At 42.6% G+C, this 24360-nt stretch overlaps 1 protein-coding gene across 2 annotated transcripts in view; it reads left to right on the top strand.

The window, feature by feature from the left end:
- The window catches only part of Rab3b (RAB3B, member RAS oncogene family), a 59231-nt gene extending 36029 nt beyond the window's left edge, over window positions 1–23202 (top strand). For both annotated transcript variants that reach the window (XM_005398596.1, XM_005398597.1), the window contains exons 3-5: window positions 8666–8784; window positions 12660–12784; window positions 22621–23202. In XM_005398596.1, coding sequence (XP_005398653.1) covers window positions 8666–8784; window positions 12660–12784; window positions 22621–22808 — 432 coding nt within the window. In that variant the 3' untranslated portion in view covers window positions 22809–23202. The remainder of the gene's footprint in view (window positions 1–8665; window positions 8785–12659; window positions 12785–22620) is intronic.
- The last annotated feature ends 1158 nt before the right edge of the window (window positions 23203–24360 follow it).

The raw sequence follows: 24360 nt of genomic DNA on the forward strand, positions 1-24360 counted from the left end.
AAAAAAAAAAAAAAAAAAAAAAAAAGAATATACAGTTTGAAGAATATACAAGGTGTGGTGACACACAGCTCTAATTCCTGGCTACACAAGAGGCTGAGGCAAGAGAATTGCTTGAGTCCATGAGTTCAAGATCAGACTGAGCAAAATAGTGAGATACTGTCTTAAAAAAACAAACAAACTCAAAATATTGTAGGCTATGTGGACTTTAAGCTGTGGTGAAGATTCTGTAGGTTTTGATCAAAAGATGGAATTTAAAGTCTGAGTTTTTATAGCTTGATTTACCGTTTTTATAGTATTTCACTTAATTCTTATGATCCTCATTTAACTCATAGAAAGTAGGGACTCAAAATTGACCTGCTTTATGCTAATATAACAATTAAAAGAAATGATGGGCAAAAAGTCTCTTAGAAAGTACACAGGCTTTGGAATCAGGCAGACCTAGGTTTGATTCCCAGTCTGCCATGAACTGACTAGATCTTAGACAAATTATTGAATTTTTCCTCATCTGTAAGTAGAGTTAACACTTTCAGTATCTCAGAGGCAATAACAGGATTTCGTTTTGAAGATTAATAACATAGGGAAAGAGCTTAGTATGTGTATGGCACACAGCAGCGCTCAACTAGCAGATTTCTTTTGCTACTACAAATAATAGATGACATCCCATGTACAAAGCAAGTACAGAAGTACCCCCCACAGTAGGTGCTTGGTTGATGTTATTTCCTGTCCCCTTGCGTATGTGCTGGTCAGCCACACTAACAGGGCCTCTGGAGGCTAGGACAGTGGCTTGTTCATTCTGGTGTCATAATGCCAAGACCATTGGCAGGGCAATGACTGTCTGCTGCCGAGAAGTGACTCGATTGTCCCGGATGACACGGTCTCCTTCCTTCCTCCAGTACTCTTGTCTCCTGTTTTGTTCTATTCTTGACTGTTATCAGTGGGAGAGGAATCAGTACTTGTCAACATGATTTTTAAAAATAAGCGGGGCTTGATGGCACACTCCTGTAAGCGCAGCTCTCTGAGGCTGAGGCAGGAGGATCTCAAGTTTGTGCACAGCTTAGTGACTTAGCAAGGCTCTGTCTCAAAAAATAAAAGGGCTAGGGATGTAGCTCATTGTGAAGGCACTGAACTCAATGCCAGTACCACAAAAATAAAGAAAATTCTAAAAATAAAAGGGGGAGGTTCAGGAGTAATTTTTTTTTTTAGATTACATTCTATTGAGTGCAGGATAATGAGAGTTGGCTTATTATTTTCATCCTTGCTTTTCTAACATAACAATGACAGTATCAACAGTAATAACAGCAGCCACTACTAAAAGTTTTATTGAGCACCAATCCTGTTCCCAGTGTTCTCACAGCTGCATCAAAGTTAGTATTATTGTCATTACCATTTTACAGATGAGGAGCCTAAGGATTAATAATATTTGAAAAATTACCCCCAAATAGAAGACCCAATCAAACATACGGGCAGTTGAAATGAATAAACACTTCTCAGAAGATGTATAAATGACCAACAAATACATGAAAAAGTGTTCAACATCTCTGACCATTAGGGAAATGAAAATCAAAGCAATACTGAGGTCCAATCCAACCCCAGAAAGCATGGCTATCATCAAGAATTCAAATAAGGGGCTATGGATTTAGCTCAGTGGCACAGCGCCTGCCCGGCAAGCACAAAGTCGTGAGTTCGATCCCCAGTACCGGAACCGCCCCCCCCCCAAAAAGAAAAGAATTCAAATAATAACAAATGCTGATGAGACTGTGGAGGAAAAGGAACACTTCTGCGTTGTTGGTGGGAGTATAAATTAGTACAACCATTAGGGAAACCAGCATGGAGAATCCTCAAAAAAGTAAAAATAGAAATTTCATTCAACCCAGCTATTCCCTTTCTAGATCTCTTCCTGAAGGAGTTAAAGATGTCATAATACAGCGATACATGTGTGCTCATGTTTATAGCAGCATAACTCATAGTAGCTAAACCTTGGAAAGAGCCTGTATGTCCACCAACAGATAAGTGGATAAAGAGAATGTAGTATTTATACAGAATGGAGAGCAGAATGGAGTCCTACTCCGCTATAAAGAAGGATAAATTTGAGTCATTTGTAGGAAAATGGATCCTCTTTGAGACCATAATGTTAAGTGAGATAAATCAAGACACACAAACTTACGTGAGAAACCCAAAGTATAACTCATTTAAAGAGCAAAATAAAAGATACATAATAGGAAACAGGAAGATAGATCTTTGCAAAAGGGCAGGGGACCAAGAGATGGAGAGAGAGGAGAGGGAGAGAAGGGGAAGGGGTGAAAAAGGAATTGAGAGGTGTTATGTATATTCACCAACTCCCCACAGTGGATGTAATCATTAGTACTGAAAACATGTCCTAATAAAAATTAAAAAATTTAAAAATTTGCCAGGCATGGTGGTGCATGCCTATAATCCCAACACTCAAGAGGCTGAAGCAGGAGGATCACCACAAGTTTGAGGCCTGGACTACATAGTGAGCTCAAGGCCAGCTTAGACTACACAGTGAGACCCCGTCTCAAAACAGCAACAACAAAAACTTTTAAAAGTTCATTTAAAAATTAAATAATAATGATAAGTATTTATATTTGATTACTTATTATGAGCCATACATTTAAAAATCATTTTATTAAGGAAATCCTTACCGGGCTGGGGACATAGCTCAGCGGCACAGCACCTGTCTGGGAAGTGTCAGGTCCTGAGTTCAATTGCCAGTAGCAAAAAGAAAGAAAGAGAAACCCTACAAAATAGAATTTTTATTTCTGTTCCAAATGTAAGGAATAGAGCTTCAAGAGGTGGTCACAAGGCCGATTAATGGCAGAGCTGGGAGTCATTTTTCACTCTTCTTTTTATTTTAAAGAGAATAAAAAATAACAAAATACCAACAAGATAGACGAAAACAAAACAACACAAAAACGATAAAAATGATACAGGGTTTCAAAACCATGATAAGAATAACAATGGTTGTTATATTATATATTGTTATCTTCAACAAAGTTACTCAGATTACCAGATGTAAGAATGCAAGATAGATCAAACCGTTCAAGAGAATAAAAAATAATTTAAAAAATGAGAAACAATACAGAGCTTCACTAAACAAGATGGGAGGAATTCACTGATGGCTGTTATATTGCTTATTGTTGTCTTCAAATTAGTTCAGATTACCAGATACAAGTGTGCAAAATTGGTCAAAAAAAAGAATTTAAGCATTAACTGTTCCTTTCAATAAACCAGCGGACATCAGCAGTACAGTTATCCCAGCTGTCCATACATATACATTATATAAACTATATATTATTTTATATATTATACTATATATAAGTGTATATATATATACTTTTATATATATATTTTATATATATATATATTCCCTTTGTTCTTTCCCTCATCTCACTTGTTCCTTCGTTTGAGCAATTTAGAGTGACAAATGAGAAGAGATGGAGCCATATTCATTTTTCACTCTTAAGCTCACCCATTCCCTTTCTATCAGGCCGTGTCGCTGCTCTTTATGGGAAACATCCTATTGAGACTCTGGCTGGAGGCAGCTGCGGACAAGTCTGAGTGGAGAGGGAAGTGACACATAGCGTGAGACTTGTTCACTGAAGTTGGGACGCTGGCCCAGGGAAGTGCACAACTATAACTGATGCCTGTATAGACCTTACTCTGTAGTGGGAACTGCTGAGTATTTTATATGTAATTCCTTATTAGAACTCTATGAAGTAGGTTTTTTTATTATTCCCATTTTATAGATAAATAAACTAAGGTCCCCAAAGGTTAATTGCCTAAGAAGGGGATTGCACAAGAGCATGAATACTAGGAGACAGCAATCATTAGAAGCTATTTTAGAGGGTGCCTACCATAGTCACACAGTGAGAATTCATATCCAGAAACCTAACTCTAATGGCCTGGCTTTTAATCTTAAATAATATACCCCTTTTTGCTAGGAGTGGTGGCACATGCCTGTTATCCCAGCACTTGGGAGGCTGAGGCAGGAGGGTTGCCACACTTTTGAGTCCAGCATGGGCTACATAGTGAGTTCAAGGCCTACGTAAACTCTGTGGAGAGGCACTGTCTCAAAAAAACTAAAAAAAAAAAAATCCGCATATATTATGGATCGGTGGCATAACTGTACTGTTGGTGTCTGATGGTTTGTTGAGAGGAACAGTTAATGTTTAAAAGGTTTTTTTAGGGGCTGGGGATTTAGCTCAGCGGCAAAAGCGCCTGCCTAGCAAGCGCAAGGTCGTGAGTTCGGTTCCTGGTACCGGAGAAAAACCAAAAAAAAAAAAAAGGTTTTTTTAAATATTTTGACTAATTTTGCATGCTTGCATCTGGTAATCTGAGCAACTTATGTGACAGCAACAATTTGCAGTGTAATATCCATTGGTGAATTCCTACAATCCTGCCTAGTGACACTATGTATTGTCTCTAATGTTCTTTTGAATTATTATTTTCTTATTCCCTTTAATGATTTGATCAATCTTCTATTCTTACATCTGGTAATCTGAGCAACTTCGCTGAAGAGAATAATATATAATATAACAACCACTGTTAATCTCTATCATTTGGTCTGAAACCTTTTATCATTTTTAATGTCCTTGCTTTGTGTTGTCTGTATTTTGCTATTGTTCTTCTTTGTTGTACTATTTTTCTTTAAAATTAAAAAAGTGAAAAAAAAAAGATAACACACCCTTTTTATTTAACAAAGAGAACCTCTACACTGTGCACAGCCTTGTACCAGCCCCTGGGACCACAGAGATGAAACTGATTCCATGTCTGAGCTCATTTATGATTATGTATCAGGACTTCCAATTAACTGAGCATCAATTGGGTTATAAGACTGTCCTGTCAAAGAGCTAGAGCACAAGGCCAGGCTCCAGGCAGACAGGGCTGTAGACACTCTTGGAGTAATAGGATTAACTTGGGCGAGTGAGAAGAACTAAGACCGGGCGACAGTCCAGGAGCTCAGACAGGCCTGGACCTCTACAGCAGGAAAAGTGACTTAATTCTAAACCCTACAAGACAGGATGTAGGTACTAAGCCTGCAGATCAGTTGGAGTCTGTGAAATTGGTGTGAGGAGCTCAGGAAGCATAGGCAAGGGTGTGAGAGAAGTGGATCAAATGCTACTGCAGTTTCTTAGGTACACACAACCACAGAACTTTTGTATAAATATAATGTGTAAGAAATATTTCTGTCAGTAATGCCTAAGATTTCCAGTGTTAGATATTCACTTATCCATCCATCCGTCCAATCCATCCATCCATCCATCCTTCCATCCATTAATTCATGAACTGGAGAACTCTTAGGTAAATACTCTACTGTATTTACCAGAACTCTTAGGGAGAACTGCTATAGTGCTGTATGTGGTCAGAGGAATAGTCTGGTAAGCTGATTGAGATGAAGAATAAGAAGCTCAAAGACTCTGCTTAATGAATAGGAGATGGCAATTCCTATGCTCTTCGAGAAAGGTGGATTGTGTTATATGCAGCTTTTATTTTGCTGAGTCGGGTTTTGCATGCGTGAGCCAGAGCTGAATTGCTAAGAACATGGAGAAACCGAGCCTTAACAGAAACAGAACTGTTATCCTTCCTTTTTCATCTCTTTGCATGTAATATGTCATCATACCTTATAATTCTCTTGAATCTGTTCCTACTCCATCTCTATTGCTATCATTCTCATTCAAATCCTTATTGGATCTTACTTACCTGAACCATTGCAAAGATCTATCCAGCCTTCCTGGTTCCTGTCTGTTCTCCTTCCACTCCATTCTCCACACCACTGCTAAAATGATCTTTCTAAAGTTCATATCTAATTATGTTAATCCTGTGCTTCAGAATTTTTGACCCCAAGTCAATGATGGCAAACCTTTTAGAGCTTTCAATGATACAAGCAGCCCACTGTGGCACGTGTGCTGTAGGTTTGCAGCCACTGCCCTAAGTGGCGAAGTCCATACCCTGTAGCGCAAGTGTAAAGCTCTTTATAACTTAATCACCTGCAGATTTTCCACCATTCTTAAAATTCTTTTGCATTACCTAAGAGCAAAAATTCTTCCTATTGCCAAAATACATTTCCTTTACATCTCTGCTTGGAAAACTCTTCTTTAGAAGGGTATCCTTGTTTTCCTTGTATTGCCAAACAAGCAAATCTTCAGGTGATGCTCCTGGACTCCTTGCAATCTCCACCGTGGGAGCCGGTAGTCTCTCCGTGGTCCCCGGGAGAAAACGATGAGAGGAGATAGAAAATAAAGACAAGAGACGATAGCCGGGGTCAGGTGGAGTTACCTCTTGCCTGATGAGCAAGAGCACTGACTCCAACAGTAGGGGTGTTTATTTTATACACTTGCAAAGTAGTATCCTGAGAGATAATGTTGCCTAGCAACTAAGACAAAGACAAAGACTAAGACTAAGACTGTAATTGTCCAAGCAGGATACTTTTTTAAATACTAAGGTAGCTTGACTGCCTGAGGCACTCTAGATCTGTCCCACCCTCAGACACATGACCAACAACCAACTCCAGTGGCTCCCAGCACTCCACCTGTACTCTGTATCATGTCTTCCCGGTTATCTTCCTGGGCATATTACTGGATTGTACTTTTTTGTCCTTCAGAAGTTGGGTGTGGATATTTGACTTGCTTTGGCCAGTGAAATGGGAAAAGTAGAAGTTTAAAGAGCCAACACATGACTCATGTGCTATCTTTCTCTCTGGTAGTTGCTCTGTCTGTCTTTATTCTAGAATAAGTAAGATACAAAGCAGAACACCCAGCCAACACTTAATGGGTATGTACCAATAATGAAAAATAAAACCTCTTGTTCAAGCTGCTGGTATTTTAGGATTACTTGTTGTTGATGTGCCCAGCCTGTCCTAATTGATACACTACTTCTGCTTTGACATCTTCCATAACTTCCCAGACCACTCTGTTTCTACCTTATCTGAGCTTGGGAAGCACATTTTCTATGTACTCTTTGTCTGGTTCTGATGATGCACTGGTAATTACCAGTTCACTGATATGTCTTAGTCATCTCCACAACTATGCTGAGGCCTCCTGGGAGCAGGGATAAAGTATGGGTCATGGCTAAGGCACTGTATTATAATGGGTACAGGAGTCAGACATGATTTGAACCCCAGTTCTGGTACTTACTGGATAATTTCTCTGAACCTCAGTTTCCTCATCTGTCAAGTGAGAGTAATACCTTATACTCTACAGCATTTTTCTTACTTTTCTGGGTAACTGGTACAATATATGTACAAATAATAGCACCTATAATTATCATTGTTCTCATTTATTTTCACTATCATTATAGATGGTATTCAATGCTTGTGGATATCAGTCTTTCCTTGATTGAGATATTGTGGTATGTGCATTGAACTTGGAATCAGAAGTCCTGGAATCAAGACTTCACTTTTGTCACCTTCTTTATGACCTTGGGAAAGTCAGTAACCCCCTCAACATGTTTTGCATTCTCAATTTTAAAATAGAGATATGAATGACATCTACCTCACAGAGATTTTATAAATTTTTGCAGTCCTGGGGATCAAACCCAAGGCTTTCCCCCTGGGAGGCAAGCACTCTATCACTGAGCCCTATTTTATTTTAGATTTTTAAAAATTTAAATGAGATAATATGGGAGGAAATGCGTTATACATACTCAGGCATTGCACATTCGAAAACCTGAATGACACAGAGGAGATTAGCTGGTCCCTTGTGTAAGGACGTGTGAAGCATCCCAGTGTTCTCCAGTAACATTCAGCCATTGGTATCTTTGCTCGCTTATATGTTTGTCTTTTCAGGTAGACTATGAGATGCTCAAGGTCAAGAATTGCTTCAGACATTTGGGGACAAGAAAAATGTCTGTTTCTTTTTACATAAGAGTGATACATGCTCATTGTAGAAAAAGTAAAATTACATGAAGAAAATCCAAATTCCAGTAATTTTTGTCTCTCATTCAGATAATCTCTATTAGTCTCTAGAGGTAGTTTTTTTTACTGTTTTATTTTTGGTATATATATTTATAGTACCAATACTATATAACACACACAAGCGTTGTCCCATGTCATTAAATATTCATCCATACATTAATTTACACAAAATTCTTACATTTCAACCATTTTCCTATTGTTGAATGTGTAAGTTGATAATACTTTTTCACGGTCTAAATAAAACTGTAAGAAACCAATTTTGTAAATAAATATTTCTCTTATTTTCTACTTCTGTAGGAAAAATTTTTAGAAGGAATATTTTGGGTTCAAGGATATGCACATTTTTAATGTCCTTGAGACTTCTGGAGTGATTTCCAGGAAGTCAAACCAGTTCCACTCCCATAAACAAGATGTGAGATTGTATATCTCAGTACACCCTCATCTGTAAAAAGAATTATTTAAAATAGAGCTTTAAATATAATAATTATCCTCTTATATTTCTTCTATGAATTGTTCACACCTCTTGCCCATTTTCATGTTGGGATTTTGATTATTTTCTCGCTCATTTCTATGAGGTTTTAAAAATAATCTTGTTCTGGTCACAGGCACAGTATATGACACACAATCGATGCTTTTAAAATATGCCTTGGATCATCAGTTATTTGGCTTGGGGACTTTTTAGGCACCAGAGCAGATTTTCCAGGAAGCTGACTTTTTCCTTTTCCTACCTAGGACACAGCCGGACAGGAGCGGTACCGGACCATCACCACAGCCTATTACCGTGGGGCCATGGGCTTCATTCTGATGTATGACATCACCAATGAGGAGTCCTTCAATGCTGTCCAGGACTGGTACAAGACTCACTCACTCACTGATTCATTCAGCAAACTGTTCATGAAAACCTAACATGTGCTTGGTCCTATCCTGTGTTTTAGGGAAACATGGCTTCTGCTGTCAAGGAGTTCTCTGGTGAGAGAAGTCCGGTCAGTAGGCAGGCAGTGCAAATGTCATGTGACAGGTGCAGTGAAGAAGAGAGGCGTCAGGGCTGCAGGAGCCCAGTGTAGGGAGCCAGGAAATGTGTCTTGGAGGCGATGACATACCCGCCTTGTTTTGTAAAATGAACAGGAATTGCTCAGAGGGTAAGAATTTCCAGAAAAAGAACACAAATGTGCAGACAAGAAAGTAGGTGAGAGGGTGAGAAGGACAGGTCATGACAGTTTTTGTGTTGGGGTAAGAAGATTTTATTTTATCCTATAGTGATGACATTTGAATTAAAATTTAACAATTTCAGACTTATATTTTAAGAAGATTACTCTGGCTACAGTGAGAGAGAATCTAAATAGCACGTTTCTGACCCTGGGCTGGATGTGAGACCCAAGAAGACATTGGTCTAAACTTGTAAATTCAATTTGAGCTGAGTGTGGTAGGGCATGCCTGTAATTCCAGCTAGGTGGGAGGCTAATACAGGAAGATTACAGGTTTGAGATCAGCCTGGACAACTTACTGAGACCTTGTCTTAGAATAAAAAATTTTAAAAGGGCTTGGGATGTAAATCAGTGCTGCCTAGCCTCAATCTCCAGTACAGAAGAAAGAAAGAAAGAAAGAAAGAAAGAAAGAAAGAAAGAAAGAAAGAAAGAAAGATGCAAATCAGTATAGTACCTAGAGATATAACCTCTGAGCAACTCATACCTTCTTTCTCGGGACAGGGTAAAGGAGGTGAGAGAAGAACATGCAAGAGGAAAGGGCCAATACCCTGTGCCCCCAGTTAAAGAAGGTGGCAGAAGGCAGGGCATCTATGTCACTGTCGTTCTTCAAAGTCAGAGGAACTGAGTGAGCCAGGGACCTAGCAGCAGTTCTGGCTGGCACAAAGCCTGTCTCTTGTTCTGTTTTGTCTATAACTACTCTAGTCAGTTTTCTGTTACTATACCAAAACACCTGAGGCTAAATACTTTATACAGAAAAGAGATTTATTTAACTCACAGCTTTGGATGCTGAAAGTCCAAACAGTATGGCAATGGCTCTGGCAAAGGCACCCCTGGCCACAACACGTCATGGCAGATGGCATCATGGAGGGAACATATATAAGAGGGGGAGGACACATAGCCAGACGGGAAGTCAGAGGGAGATGGGGGAGGGGCCAATATGACTCCTTTATAACAACTTTAAGCTATAAGAACTAACCAGAGTCTCTTGAGAATTACATTCATTCCTTCAGAGGGTAACACCATCAATAGAATAATTACTTCCTACTAGGTTTCAGCTCCTACATCACCACAATGGGAGCCGAGCTTCCAGCATGTGAGCCCTCTGAGAACAACCCATATCTAAATCCTGTCAGCTACCCTTTGGTAATTCCCTCTTCCCAAAGAGCAGTTGCCATGGCTGTGTGAAGCATTGTTGGCCACTTGTACCCTTGAGCTGAGAGTGATCTCGCAGACTGCCTGCTGGACACCCAATTCTGACAGGTCAAGGGGCCGTACCATCCGTGGGAGCCTGTGTTCTCTTTTTCTCCCTCTCAGCCATCCTCTTCTTCCTTCTCCTCTTTCCTTTTCAACAAATCCTTCCCCTTACTGTCCTTTTTCTGCCTTTCTTGTTTTTTCTCTTCCCTTTCCGTTTACTCTCTCCAAACATGATTTTCTCCGCTCCTTCCCCTACTTCCTCTCCACCCCCACACTTACCATGGAATGCTTAGCTCTTCTTTTAAATGTCTCCACACTGCTCATTCCCTGGTAGCCTTGACCTTTTTCCTTTTTTTTTGATCAGTTTTTGTTCATTTTGCCTAGGAACACAGTGTCTTTTACACCTGCTGACAATTTCTCCCAGAATAACCTGAGCTTGTTTCTAATCTGGGAGCTGAGAAGGAATGGGGTGGGAGGAGAGAGGAAGATGAAAAGAAGAGTAATGTGGAGCGATACATAGTTGGCGTCCAGTACTGGCCTGGGATCTGATGACTGTCTGTCTCTCCTGAGCCCTGGCCTTTGCGTTTTACCTCTGGGCAATGGTCTCATCCTTGTCCCCATCTGCCACTCAAATCCCAGGCCCCAAAATGGACTTGCTCTTTGTGGGGCCACTACAAATGGTGGTTGAGTGAATTTCATCCTTAAGGGAATGGCTCGCCACCATAGATGGAATGTCAATGATGGGATCAGTTTTAGGAGCAGGGTCAGTAACAGGTGCAAGGTGTATAGCCACGGTTCAGTTAGATTCTGGGTGCCAATGTCAGGGTAGAGTCAAATTCAAGACGTGCCTTAGGATTAACCATTCACTGGCCCATTCGTTTACCAAACATTCACCAAACATTCTCTGCTTTATGTTCTGTGCTGGATGCAGACGTGAACCTGCCCTCAGAGATGGTTATATTTCACCAAGTTTAAAGAGGTGCCATGGTAGAGGTGCAGGAGACCAAAGGAGAAATGGTCATTTCATCCAGCGGGGGGATGTTTTTGGGGACAGTTAGGCCCATCCCCCCAAAATGTTTCTACAATATTAAGGTCCTATTTTATTTCCTCTGGCAAAATTTTGTTTCTAATTATAGAAGTGGTATTTGTTCATGTTCAAAAACTGTAAAATATAAATATTTGAAAAGTAATTTTTAAAAGTCTTGTAATCAGCCAGGTGTAGTACCTGAGGTAAGAGGATCACAAGATTGAGCTCAGTCTGGGCAATTTAGTGACTTAGCAAGAGTGTCTCAAACTAAAAAATAAACAGCTGGGGATGTAGCTCAGTTCAAAGTCTGTGGGTGCAAACACACACACACACACATTTTACAGTCACCCTATATGAAGAAAACTGAGGCTGACATTTTGGCTTCTACGAAGATGTATGAACCACAGAGCAGGGAGTCAGGGCTAGCTGAATGTAGGGCAGCTTGACAAAACTCCCTGCAAAGCATTGTGGGATCAGCACTGAGTCTTAGAGGAAGAGCTACTTCTAGGGGAAGGATTCCCAGTATGGGACAAGGCACAGGCACAGAAGAACATTTGGAGAGTGAGTGAGGACCGTGAAGCAGGACAAAGGCCACTGAGGCTGGAGATACAGGATGTGAATGATCTTGAAATGAAGAATCTAGATTTGATCTCGTAGCTAGTTGGGGGCCAAAGAAAATTTTTAAGAAAGGGAACAGTGTAGTCAGATACACATTGTAGAAAGAGCTCTCTGTGCAGTGAGGCTATTAGGGGACTGCAAAGAGGTGGGTAGGCTCACAACAAAGGTTCAGGTTTGGGCATCTGTGACAGCTGGCGGGTGCGGGTGTATGTGTGTATCCCCTGCTGAATTAACTGGAAGTAACTTGGGTGTTGCTCGCCTTATGGAAGGGAAGCTGCTTCTTCAATGCTTCAAGTTCTCTTTCTGACCTAGGAGGGTATATATCTTAGTTTGAGCTGTTACAACAAGAATACCATAAACTGGGTGGCTTCAACGACAAACCTATTTCTTACATTTTTGGATGCTGGAAAGTTTGAGATCAAGGCACCAGCAGATGCAGTATCTGGGGACAGCCATCTTCTTGTATCATTAAATAAAGGAGAGAGAGAGAGCTCCGGTGTCTTTCTTCTTTTAGGGATGCTAGTCCCACTTACTGAGGCTCTACCTTCATGACAACAATCTCCAAAGGCTCCGCCTTCAAATACCGTCACGTTGCGGTTTAGGGTTCAACTTGTGAGGGGACGGGCAAAAAGGCCTTCAGTTCATAGCAACGTGGTCAACACATTTCTCTGTCTCTTTTTAGGGCTACTCAGATCAAGACCTACTCCTGGGACAATGCCCAGGTGATTCTGGTGGGAAACAAGTGTGACATGGAGGAAGAAAGGGTTGTTCCCACTGAGAAGGGCCGGCTCCTTGCAGAGCAGCTTGGTACGTGCAGGACAGTGTGCATGTATACGCGTGTGTGCATAGAACTGGGACAGATAAAGGGGACAAGTGTGTGTTTGTATTTGTAACTTTAGGGTATTGTGGATTATGTGCCTATGTGCTCTACGTGTATTTTATACTTGTATGGTGTCCATATGGATTTATCCTCATGAATTTTAAGTAATTCATCGTTTATGATATGTATGTATTTTTTTATATTGAATACATAAGTAAATTTTAGCAGCTCCTTCCACAAAGGGTTTGAGACAGTTTACTAAAAATATCATCATAGTACAGTGAGAAGGGGAAGAAGAGATAGGGGAGAATTTTAGCAAGAGAAAGCGAAGGTGGAAAGAAAATAATAGAAAGCCAGAGTGAGAAAAGTATATTCGTCATAGGTTCTTGGGACCATGCAAGAGTTGGGTAAAAATACTGCCTTTGAGGTGCATAGCAACCATTTCAAAGAGGAAAAAGTAATCTGTTACATGGCTCAGTGTGTCCTTAATATAAAAAGAAACCTCTTATTCCAGATGCACCACTCTTCCTTGGCAACAGTGGAGTAGAATTCTGTATGCTGAATTTGGCCCTCTATTTAATACCAAATATCATTCTAAAAACTAAAGCACTGAATATCATATAGGCTATTTCTTACCATTCCTCTTAACCCAAACTGATGGTTTTCACCAAAACACAGTTCATAACAAAAGTAAAGTATAAAGGCATAAAACCATGTGGGGCTGGGGACCTGCCTGGCAAGCGTGAGGTTGTGAGTTTAATTCCTGGTACAAAACAAAACAAAACAAAACAGAACCCCTTTATTGGGACCCTGTTTCCAAATCAGGTCACATTCTGAGGACTTCAGTATAAAACCATGTGGTTCAAGTAGCTCAGTGATACTCCGGCTTGTCCAAAGTTGAAGCATTGTGATCCCTGAGGTCTGCTGGGGCCCAGATACCCTGACAGGTCTTAGTGGCCTTGTAGAAGAACCCATACCTAAACTTTGCTTAAAAGAACAGTCTTCATTTTATTATATACTGAGATTCAGTGTAAGGTTGCCCTAGAGAAAGAATTCCATACCTATAGAAAGTTGGAAATCTTCCTCTAGAAAAGTAGTCTCCCTGTGTGTTTGTCATGCCATAAGTATTTAACTGTGAAGGAGTAGAGAGTTTAAAGTTACATTCTCTGATAGTTTCTCAAATACGAGTGTTTGGACTTGTAGGTGGGGTAAACCCTGTAATATACAAATGTGAATTACACTGCCCATATTTGTGTTATGTGTATTATAAGTATGTGTAGGGCTGTGAGAGTGTGTGTGTGTGTGTGTGTGTGTGTGTGTGTGTGTGTGTCCCCTATACTTCTCTCTCTACACCCCTGTTCTCTAAGGTGGCCTGGCCTAGAAATTAGTAAACTGTAAGTGCTTAGTAAATAGGGAAGTTGGACATCTTGGGTCTTGCTATTCCTACTCTATTGCAGAGTTTCTCAGGCTCCAGAAAGTTGCCTCTTCTTGATTTACAGAAAGTAAACATGTGGTGAAGCCCACACTCAGGTAACTGCAGGCCATCTTTTTAAGCTCTCAACCTGCAGAACCCAGAGACTCTCCCTGCACTATCTCCTAAGCGTTTGGAATGCTCTCTTCCAATGCCAGCCCCTACCCTCATCTAGCTAATGAGCTCCGTTCAGTTTTCAAACAGTACAAGTTTCACATCTTCTGTGAAGCTATCTCTGGTCCTGGAATTACATTTTCCCCCACTTCATGGACCCCATACACCAACAGTCACTGCCCCTGTCACTTGGATGTATTCCTTTACCAGTCTGTCTTCTCAAAGCTCTGGAGGACAGGAAATGGGTCTTGTTTGTCTTTGTCCCCCAGTGCCCAGCATGTAGCCTGGCACTGTGTAGATACTGCAAGATTATGTTCTGATTACATTTTATTCCATCAAGTATTCAGGGGCTGGGGATTTAGCTCAGCAGCAAAGCGCCTGCCTGGCAAGTGCAAGGTCGTGAGTTCGGTTCCCGGTACCGGAGAAAAACCAAAAAAAAAAAAAAAAAAAAAAAGAATTCAGCTACTTTGTTTTATTGTCCAGTGACGATTTCCCGAGCACTTCCTCTGTGTGGTGTGGTGCTGTGCAGTAGGATACATTTCCTGGTCTGAAGAAGCTCAGTCCAGTGAGAGAACAGGCAAAACCTGTCACGGCACAGGTGATCAGTGTGGTGACAGAGGGATAAGCCAGTGGTTGGGAGAACACAGAGGAGGCATCTGATTCAGTTAGGGTCACAGCACATGATGCCCAAGTGGCCTGGTGAAGTGAGGGAGAAAGGCAAGCACATTCCAGGCAGGCAGCATAATGCCAGCGAAGGGAGCAAACAGCCCTGGGTTCGGGGAAATCCTACATCACTGGATGGTGTGAGCCTGGAGCAGTATTGCCCAAAGAGAAGGACTTGTGCCACTGGTGTTGTACAAGATAATTTTATGTATTTATTTTGATGTGTGCTGGAAAAAAATGTAACAAGCAAATGCCAGGCTCTCATGGCTAAGATAGAGGTGAGTTGGTTAAATATTTATTAGGTGCTTACCATGTGCCAGGCACTATTTTAAGCTTTTAAAGTATTACTGATTTAATCCTTTTTGAGCTTTCCAAAATATGTACAGTACTTAGCTCTATGTTGTGTGTGTGTGTGTGTTTACTAGATGAGAAAAGTAAAGCACAGAGAAGTTGAGTAACTTTTTCCAGATTGCTCAGCTGGTAAGAGGGTAGAGCCAGGATTTGAATCCCCAGAATAGTCTGGCTCCAGAGCCTAACCATGTAACTTTATATCGAAGCAAATGTGGTAGTAATACTTGATGTATATTGAGCCAGGCATTATGAAATATTTAGCACTGTCTCTCTTTTTTTTTTTTTGTCTTTCTGAGACAGGGTTTTGTTATGCAGTTCAGGCTGGCCTTGAACTCACTTTGTAATCCACATTGGTCTTGAACTCGTCCTCCTGCTTCAGCCTTCGAAGTGCTGAGATTACACGTGTGTGCCACCACACTTTTGTAAAGCTAGTTTGATTTGGAATCCTTTTTTTGGAGACAGAGTCTCACTTTGTATTTCAGGCTGGTCTTGAACTCACTGTGTAGCCCAGGCTGGCCTCAAACTTACAGCAATCATCCCGCCTCAGCCTTCTGAATGATGGAATTACGCATGTGTACCACCATGCCCAGCTAGCATTGTCTCTTAATTCTCATGAAAGTCCTTCAAGGTGGCTACTATAGGGTATGTTGTGTAGTTAGGAAGGTTATGTAGTTAGGAAGTGGTGAAGTGAGTATAAATCTATCAAGTTCATATAGGAATACAAATACAAATAAAATTGATTCTTTTTTTTTTTTTTGTACCAGAAATCGAACTTAGGACCTTGAGCTTGCCAGGCAGGTACTTATGCCACTGAGCTATATCCCTGACCATGCGATTGATCCTTAGTGCAGGGTTCAGAAAGGGACTAGAAGAAGGCCAAATTGGGGTATGTATTGGGAACTTATCCATGTCCTACATAACTTTCCGAGCCTTCCTCCACTGATTACCAGAACACGCCTATTTACAGTTTATCTCTCTTACTAGTCCTTGAGAACAGGGATTCTTTCTGACTCCTTTCCTTCTGTCAAGCATGCAGCATAGTGTAGATAGTTATTCATGTATTTCCCCTATTCATTGAAAAATATTTATTAAGCATATACTTTGAACCAGGTTCTATCCTGGCACTTAGGATATAATTAATAGCAAAAAAACCCCAGCTGCAATTCTTACCGTCATGGGGAAATGGATATTAAATAACTATACAAAGACCTGCATAATTAAGAATTGTACAAATGGGCAAATCGGATGGTAGATGAATTATCTCAATCAAGTGGTTCATTGTGATAAATCCTCTTTGAGTTAGGAGTCATATTAGATGTGATAAAATTCCAAATCAAACTAGCTTTACAAAAGTAGAATTTATTAGCTCATGTAGCTGGAAGGGCCACTAGACCCACGACTCAGTATTTCTCAGCTTGACATAGCCACTCAGAGTCCTTCTATAGCCAGACCCACTGCTTGGAGGTGAATAGTGGCAGCTCCAGATTCATCTCACACCAGCTCCTACAAAAATGGATCTCTCTGTTGGCCATTGTATGTCAATCTCTGGGAAGACTGTGATTGGTCACCCATCAGTCACACGTTCATCTCCGTGACTGGAGGAGGCAAGCATTGTAATGTAGAGTGCCTCCATAACTGCTTAAAATGCTGGTTCCCAGAGGAAGAAATTATGGGCAGATAAAAGTAACATAAGTCTACTAAATGATCTGTGAGTTAAGTGAAAAAGAGAAACCTAATTTTAGTCTGGAAAGCCAACCTGTTCTGAGAAAGTAACACTTAAACTGAGAACTACAGGATGAGAAAAGTGTGGCAAGGGGTAGGAGTGAGGGGAGAATCGCCTGAATAATGTGGGTTCGCGCTTGAAACATTCGTGAGATTGAAAGAAGGCCATGTCAGAGACTAAACAATCAGAGTCACTGAGCTAGGGAGTAATAGTATGAGCAAAGACACAAAATGAGAAAGCCCTGCTGTTTCTGGAGCATAGTGTGAGCAGGGAGAGAAAGCCAAGGCCTGGCCAGGCAGGATGCTGTGATTTGGAGATGGTCTGCATGTCCTCCAAGGGTGCATTGTGATTGAAGGCTTTGTTCCCAGAGTGACAGAATGGGGAGGAGGTAGACCCTTGGAGGTCGAGCTCCGTGGGAAGTCCTGAGGGTCCCTGAGCATTGCTCTTAGAAGGCAGTTTGTGGCGCCCCTTGCCTTCTCTTGAAAGGGTTTTTATGAAAGTGGAAAGTCTGGCTCCCCGGTTCTCTGCTTTCTGACTCAAGTTAGATAATCTTCTTGCTGCCACACACATTCCTGCTGTTGCCATTGGCCACAAGATGGTGCAGCTAAGGGACAGCCCTCACCATCCAGCCCCCTGTGTCCTTTGGACATTGAATCCTCTGAACTGTGAACCAAATAAACCTCTTTCTTCACCAGTCCCTCATGTCTTGTATTTTGTTATAGTAATAAAAACCTAACTGATGCAAGGGTCTTTGGTTTTAAGCGAATGAGGTTGATTTGAAATTAATCAGACATCATTCCATTCCAGTGACACAAATCCAAGTCAAGACAGCTGAAGTGATAAGTCAGGGCATAGTTGAAGCAAAAGTCACTGGAGAAATTAATAGGGTCATGTGTTGGATGAAATGTTCACAAGATATTCAAAGTATCTGAGAGTGAGTCCCTCACCAAAAGTGTCAGTGACCAGAAGGGTGTGGATGAGTTGAAGATTGACGGATGACCAGATATGAAGGAGTATTGGGACGGGAAAGGGATCTGAGTACAATGGTAGTAGAGAAATGTTCTAGAGCAGTGTTGGGCATGAAGAGGTAAGTTTAGCTGGTTACAAGTTTCTGAATAGAACCTGAAGTCCAGCTCAGAAGCATACAGTATGGACACAGTCAGTGGATCTGTCACAGCTGCCTTTGTTTACTTTTTTTTTTTTTTTTGTGGTACTGGGAATTGAACTCAGGACCTTGCACTTGCCAGGCAGGCGCTTGTGCCGCTGAGCTATATCCCTGGCCCTGTCACAGCTGCCTTTGGACAGGATAGGTAAACGGCATTTTGAGGGTTGCAGGGAGAACACTGGATTCAGTTAAATATTGGGCTCCATTAAAAACTGCAGAAATCTCATTGTTCTGAAGCTCATTAGAGAGAGGAAAGGTCTAAGTTGGAGGTGGCTATTCTGCTTAATTAGTTGTCATCCTCCTGTCTTACTAGATTCTCTGCCCCTGAGAACCTTTGTTAATAAACCTGAGGAAAAGGTTACCACCTGGGCCTCCTTCAGGAGTCTGACAGTAACTGGGTGGGGTGCATTTGGGGCCTGTCCTGCTAAACAAAAGGGATTTGTGCACTGACTAGACCTGTGAGACGGTAACTTGAATCAAAGCTCTTATGCTTTGGGTACCGTTAAGTGATAGCGGCACAAAAAATGAGCCCTTCATGATCGCCCTCTTGTGGACTTACGCCTCACTGCTTTGGTTTTTCTGCTCCAGTGACAGCAACCTGCTATTGTCCTTCTAGCATATATCAAGGCTGGTTTTGTTTCTTGCCCTTCCTTTGTGCTCGTACTGTTTCTCCTGTCTGGGGTGCTACACACACAGGTGGACACGTGGACACTCACAGTCACATGCCTGCCTCTAGCTGATATCTGCTTAGGCAACAGCTTCTCTAAGAAAAACCTTCCCTGGTGCCCAACCTCGGTAGGTGCCTGCTCTGTGTCCCTGAAATCCTTGGCTCACCACTGCTTCGGCGCCTAGCACTATACTATAGTCCGTGTGTCTGTCTCCCACACTAGACCAGGAGCTCCTCAAGGTAGGAGCTACAACAACACCTCAGTTCACACATGCTTCTGTCTGCAAACAACTCAGTTCGCAAACAAAAGCGTTTGGCAAAACTTTGCTTCCATTCACAAACTCCCCTTTGGGTGACAATCATGACCACCGCCATTGTCCCCACATAAACACAGATGCAGCCACCTGCCCCCAGATTGTAAAACAAATTAAGTTCATAAACTGAGGCACCGCTGTATATCTGATTCACCTCAGTGTCCGCAGGGCCCAACGTGGGGTGTTGCCATGCTTACTGAGCTGGGCGGTAATGATCCCCAGTGTCCGCAGCCCCTCAAGCACACCCTAAGTGTTCACTCCCACCGCCATTATGCAACCAGCACTCATGGAGCACCTGTTCCTTCACTGGTGCTGGGGCTCTGATGAATGGTGCCGTGCCTTCCCAGAGAGCTCCCTGTCGGATGCGCTTTGCCACATGGGGGAACAAGTGCCGTGGCGAAGGGAATTGTGGGAAAATGGAGAGCTGCAGCTCAGCTGGGTCCTGAAGTTAGGCTAAGAGTTTTGCTCAGCTCTGACATTCAAGGCTCACATTTTGTACTAACTTCAGGAAACTCCCTTGCCCTTTCCTCCCCTTCCATTCCCTCCTTTTCCTGCATTCCCACATGGACTCTGGTTCCTCTAACTGGGTTTGAATGTTACAGCTTGTTCTGTCCTGTTCCAACTGAGAGCAAAACAAAGAGGCTAAAGGATGGAGCCCTTATTTATGCCCCATCTCTGGGCTTCAGTTTTCCTATCCGCAGTTTTAAGTGATAAGCCCTCCCTTGCCTTACCCATGTCACAGGGTTATTTTAAAACTGTATTTGTAAAGGACTGAGGAGAAGTGAGGAACTGAGACTCATCAGTGTGCCTTCTCCACAACTTGACTCCACAACTTTGCAGGTCCCTGGCGCTCAACACAAAACCTTGGGCAATGTCAGTGTTCAGTAAAGACCTGGTTTATTGATTGCCGTACAGAGTAGCCACTGAGCAAGAGCGTAGCGAAGGCAGGTCAGGCAAGGATGGGCTGATTGGGGCTGGCAGCTTTGATTTCTATTTCTCAAGGCCGATTATTTCCCGGGTGGGTCTTATTTTCAGGGAAGCACGGTACTAGCTGACAGAGACTGGATTCAACTCCAGATGGACTCCTAGGCCTTTCTCCCCACTGCTCACCTGTAAAATGTGGCATGTCCTCCCCTTTCTACCAGTTCATCAGAAGGGATTCGTACCCCTGGCCTTGACCTGTGTCCTCAGCTTTATCCAAACTAACAGTGAAAGCTAGCTTATTTGCTGCTTTACCTTTTTGCCCCATTCCTAAGCACTACCCTCCTTCCTCCTCTCCAAAGACTTTTTGTGATGTTCATTAAGGAGAAGGTATATGCTGAAGGGTGTCTGAAGCTGACTGGGTTTCTGCAGTCTCAGGATAATGAGCAGCTGCTGCTGTTTTCATCACATGTCCACAATTAGCGAGCATTTCTGCAGCTCGCTTTCCTCAGGTCAGGAAATGGGCCGCAGGAGAGGCCACTAGCAGGAGGTGGGCTGTCAGGAGCTGTGAACCATGAGTGCCTTCAAGCTGGGAGGGCTGGGAAGAGGAGCTTTGTACCTGGGGCTTCAGGCCACTCTGAGGATGGTGGGATAGTAAGAAGGAAGAGACCCCTCCTTTATGGGAGAAGATGATAAAAGAGGGAAAAAGAGGTAGAGGTGAGAGGAGCAAGATTAAAAGGAAAAGAGCAGAAAGAAACTCATTATAATGGGCAGCTTTCGTATAGCAGTTTGTTCATTGTCTCATTTAATCCAACTGCTCTCAGTAGAAGACACTGTCATTATTTCTACTTGACAGATGGGAGTCTGAGGGTCAGAGAGGTTAAGGATTCAGATAGGTGCAGTGACTTACCCCGATTCAGATACTGGTAGTCAGAGCAAAGCAATCAGACTTGCAGAGAAAAAGACATGATCAAGCCGGGTGCGGGGGGAATGCAGAGTGAAAAGGAGAAAGGGGAAGAAAGGAGAGTGAGGCAGGAGCCAGGCAGATCCAGGCCTGAACCCAGTTCCCACTGACTTAGCCACCTGGCCCTGGTGAGTTCTGCAATCCATGGAAGCCTTTATTTTCTCATTTATAAATTGGAAAGATGGTGAGGATTAAATAAGGTGATATGTGTAAAGCTTCTAGCATAGTATCTGGCATATAGTACGTGCTAATTGTATATTATGGATTCCAAAGAGAGAAAAGTGCAAATAACATAAGGGAAAAAGAAGCTAAATGGGACAAAAGAGAAGAGAAAGGCTTCTGAGGAGAAATAAAGACTTGGAAGGAGTGGACTCGGGCAGGACTATGAAGGAAAAGGCAGCTTATGCTTGTAGAGGCTGCCGCCAGGATGGTCAGGATTCTGAGGTGGGAGGAACCCACTTTGTCTGAATCAGGAGGTATCTTGGGACAACCAGGTTTTGTTCTGTGTAACAGAAAGTGTCGTTAAGGAGCTAGGGGTACAAAAAAAATCAAGAATGTGGGACGTTTTAGGTGCAGTTCTCCTTGGTCTTTTTGTTGTGTGTGTGTATGCGTGTGTGTGTGTGTGTGTACGTGTGTGTTGTTCTTTTTTTTCAGGGAAAAGAAAGATGTATAGGACTGTTCCAGTAGAATTTAGCGGGGAAGGACCCCACTGAACAAAGATAAGCCAATATGTCTGTAGTAGAAAGGGCAAATAAGCTTGTCTTATTTATTGTGGCTCTTGAGATGCCTCCCAGGTCCCAGACTAGAGCTCGCAAGGGACTGGAGTGAATGGGAAGGAGAGGAAAGAGGCAAATCCTGCTCAAAAAGTTCAAAACCTGGGCTTCTCTTAATGGTGCCTTTATTTACCTTTGACAAGCCCCTTACTTCCCTAAGCCACAGTGTCTGTATTAGTGACACAAAGAGGGTATGACTGACACCCTTCCTCCAGAGCAACATGAAGAACAAATAAGATGATGGTTGTGGTAAATGTGTAACAGTAGAAAGTGTTCTGCACATGTGTGTATGTGTTCATTTTTTCTGCAAACACCTAGGGATCACCCTTCTGTGTCAGGAACAGGGCCATGCACTTCACGTGTATTATTTTGTTTCAAATTTGAAATAACTCTGTGAGGTAGGTAAAAGTATCGTATTTACAGTCAGAGAATTAGTTTGTAAAGAGAGTAAGTGATTTGCCAGGATTAAAGAGCTGGTAGATAACAGAGCCAGGATCTGTCTGACTCTAAAACCAGTGCAAGTAACCCCTGCCCTGGACTGTCTCTTTGAAGCAGAATCTTCTGCCCATAGAATTAGGCTTCCTTGCTTCACTTCCAAGCACTGCTTATATTGATCCAGAGAGCTTGGCTGGAGGCACGAAAGGGTTCTAGCTGATGGGATGGGAAAAATCCGTGCCTGTATCTCTTCTCTCCCTAGGGTTTGACTTCTTTGAAGCCAGTGCCAAGGAGAACATCAGTGTGAGGCAGGCCTTCGAGCGCCTGGTGGATGCCATTTGTGAAAAGATGTCTGATTCGCTGGACACAGATCCCTCCGTGCTGGGTACCGCCAAGAACACGCGTCTCTCAGACACTCCACCGCTGCTACAACAGAACTGCTCATGCTAAGCAAGGCCCACCCTTCTAACCTCCCCTCATTGTGGCCCCATGCACACTTGCTTCTCCCTGATACACACTGTCCACTCCCACCCCTGAGTAAACCGAGTTCCTACTGTTCTTTGCCAGCCCCTGGAGTCCCCTGGAGATGGCCTCAACTGCAGACGTTCAGCACTGGACTAACAGCACAGGACATGGCGTGGGTGGAGAATTTGCAAAAGACAGCTGCATTTTTTGAAGGGGATTTGATATGGAGACTTGGAAAGAGAGTCTCTTTTGTACCTGTGAAATGAATTTCCTCCATTCGCCAAAATTTGACACACCCACATTTCTTGGGGGCTGGCCAAATGTGTAAGGTGAGGCCCACCTGCATTGCTAATCCCATTAAAGAAAGCTTCGCAAAGTACAACCTTCTTGTTTCCTATCAGGCTCGCTGTGGGGCTTCCTCTCCCTGCAAAGCCCTGTACCTGTTACCAGGGATGCCCAGAGGGCCCGGGCAGTTGCTGTGGTGACAGACCACTACTAATCTCCGGAGAGCTCAGGCTCTCTAGTGATGCTAAAGGAACAAAGGCTGAGTCAGAAACACACTTAAACCAAAAAGATCATCTCCTGCAAAATGTCAAAGGTTTCTGCTGCACAAAAGAACAAGCAAATGAGTGCAAGAAAAAGACAAAGAGAAATGCAGGAGACATACAGCTGGTCCCGAGTTTCTGATTTTGTTGCTTTCCAGCTAGTTCTTGACTGGGGGAACTGCATGGAATTGGTCATTGGTTCTTAGCCTCCAAGAATCTGAAAATTTTAGACTAGATGCCCCCATTTACCTAGTCTGGCTGGTCACTTCCAACCTTCCCTTCTCCCACAGGTGGCTGTCAGGCTCGCATCCAGATCTCTTCTCAGGCATACATTCCAGGCAGGGACCACGGCTGACTTTCCACACTGTCTTTGTGCAGCTCTCATAGTCAGGAAATTTTCCTTCGTTTCACATGAAAATCTTTCTCTCGGAATTCCCCCCAGCCCTGCCCCCTTTGTTCCCGCTCCAGTGTCAGGGCTGAGCTCTCTGCCTCTGCTCCCTCGCCCTGGGAGACCCTTAAATGATTTGAGAACAGGAATCATCGTCCCTGGGACATGTCTCTTCCCTGGGTCAAATAATCCCCCTATAATTCCATTTGCTGCTGTGCATAGTCTTCTTCCTGTCCTGCCCTTTCCTCCAGTCCGTCACGTATTCCTGATCAGTCCGACTGGGAAATGCGATTCCAAGCAGAGCCAATCTAAGGGAGAATTAGGAGACTTGAACTCAGAGGTCTCAATCCTAATTCTGTTCTCCTGGACAAGACACATTAGTATCTACTGAAGAGCCCCCTTAAACAGCTAGAGAGGAAAAAAAGATACTCTGAAGTCAGAACAGATTTGCTCATGATTATAACTCACTGTGGGCATAGGAACTCAATTGAGTTTTAGCTAAAATAATGACATGGAGCTGGCAATGATTCCTGAAAAATCCTTCTTCTCCATTATGTCTTGAACCCTCAGCCTTCTATCCCCTGCACTAACAGGTCATCTCAAA

Source organism: Chinchilla lanigera, unplaced genomic scaffold (assembly GCF_000276665.1).
Source record: "Chinchilla lanigera isolate Chin_1 unplaced genomic scaffold, ChiLan1.0 scaffold00063, whole genome shotgun sequence".
Classification (NCBI taxonomy): Eukaryota; Metazoa; Chordata; class Mammalia; order Rodentia; family Chinchillidae; genus Chinchilla; species Chinchilla lanigera.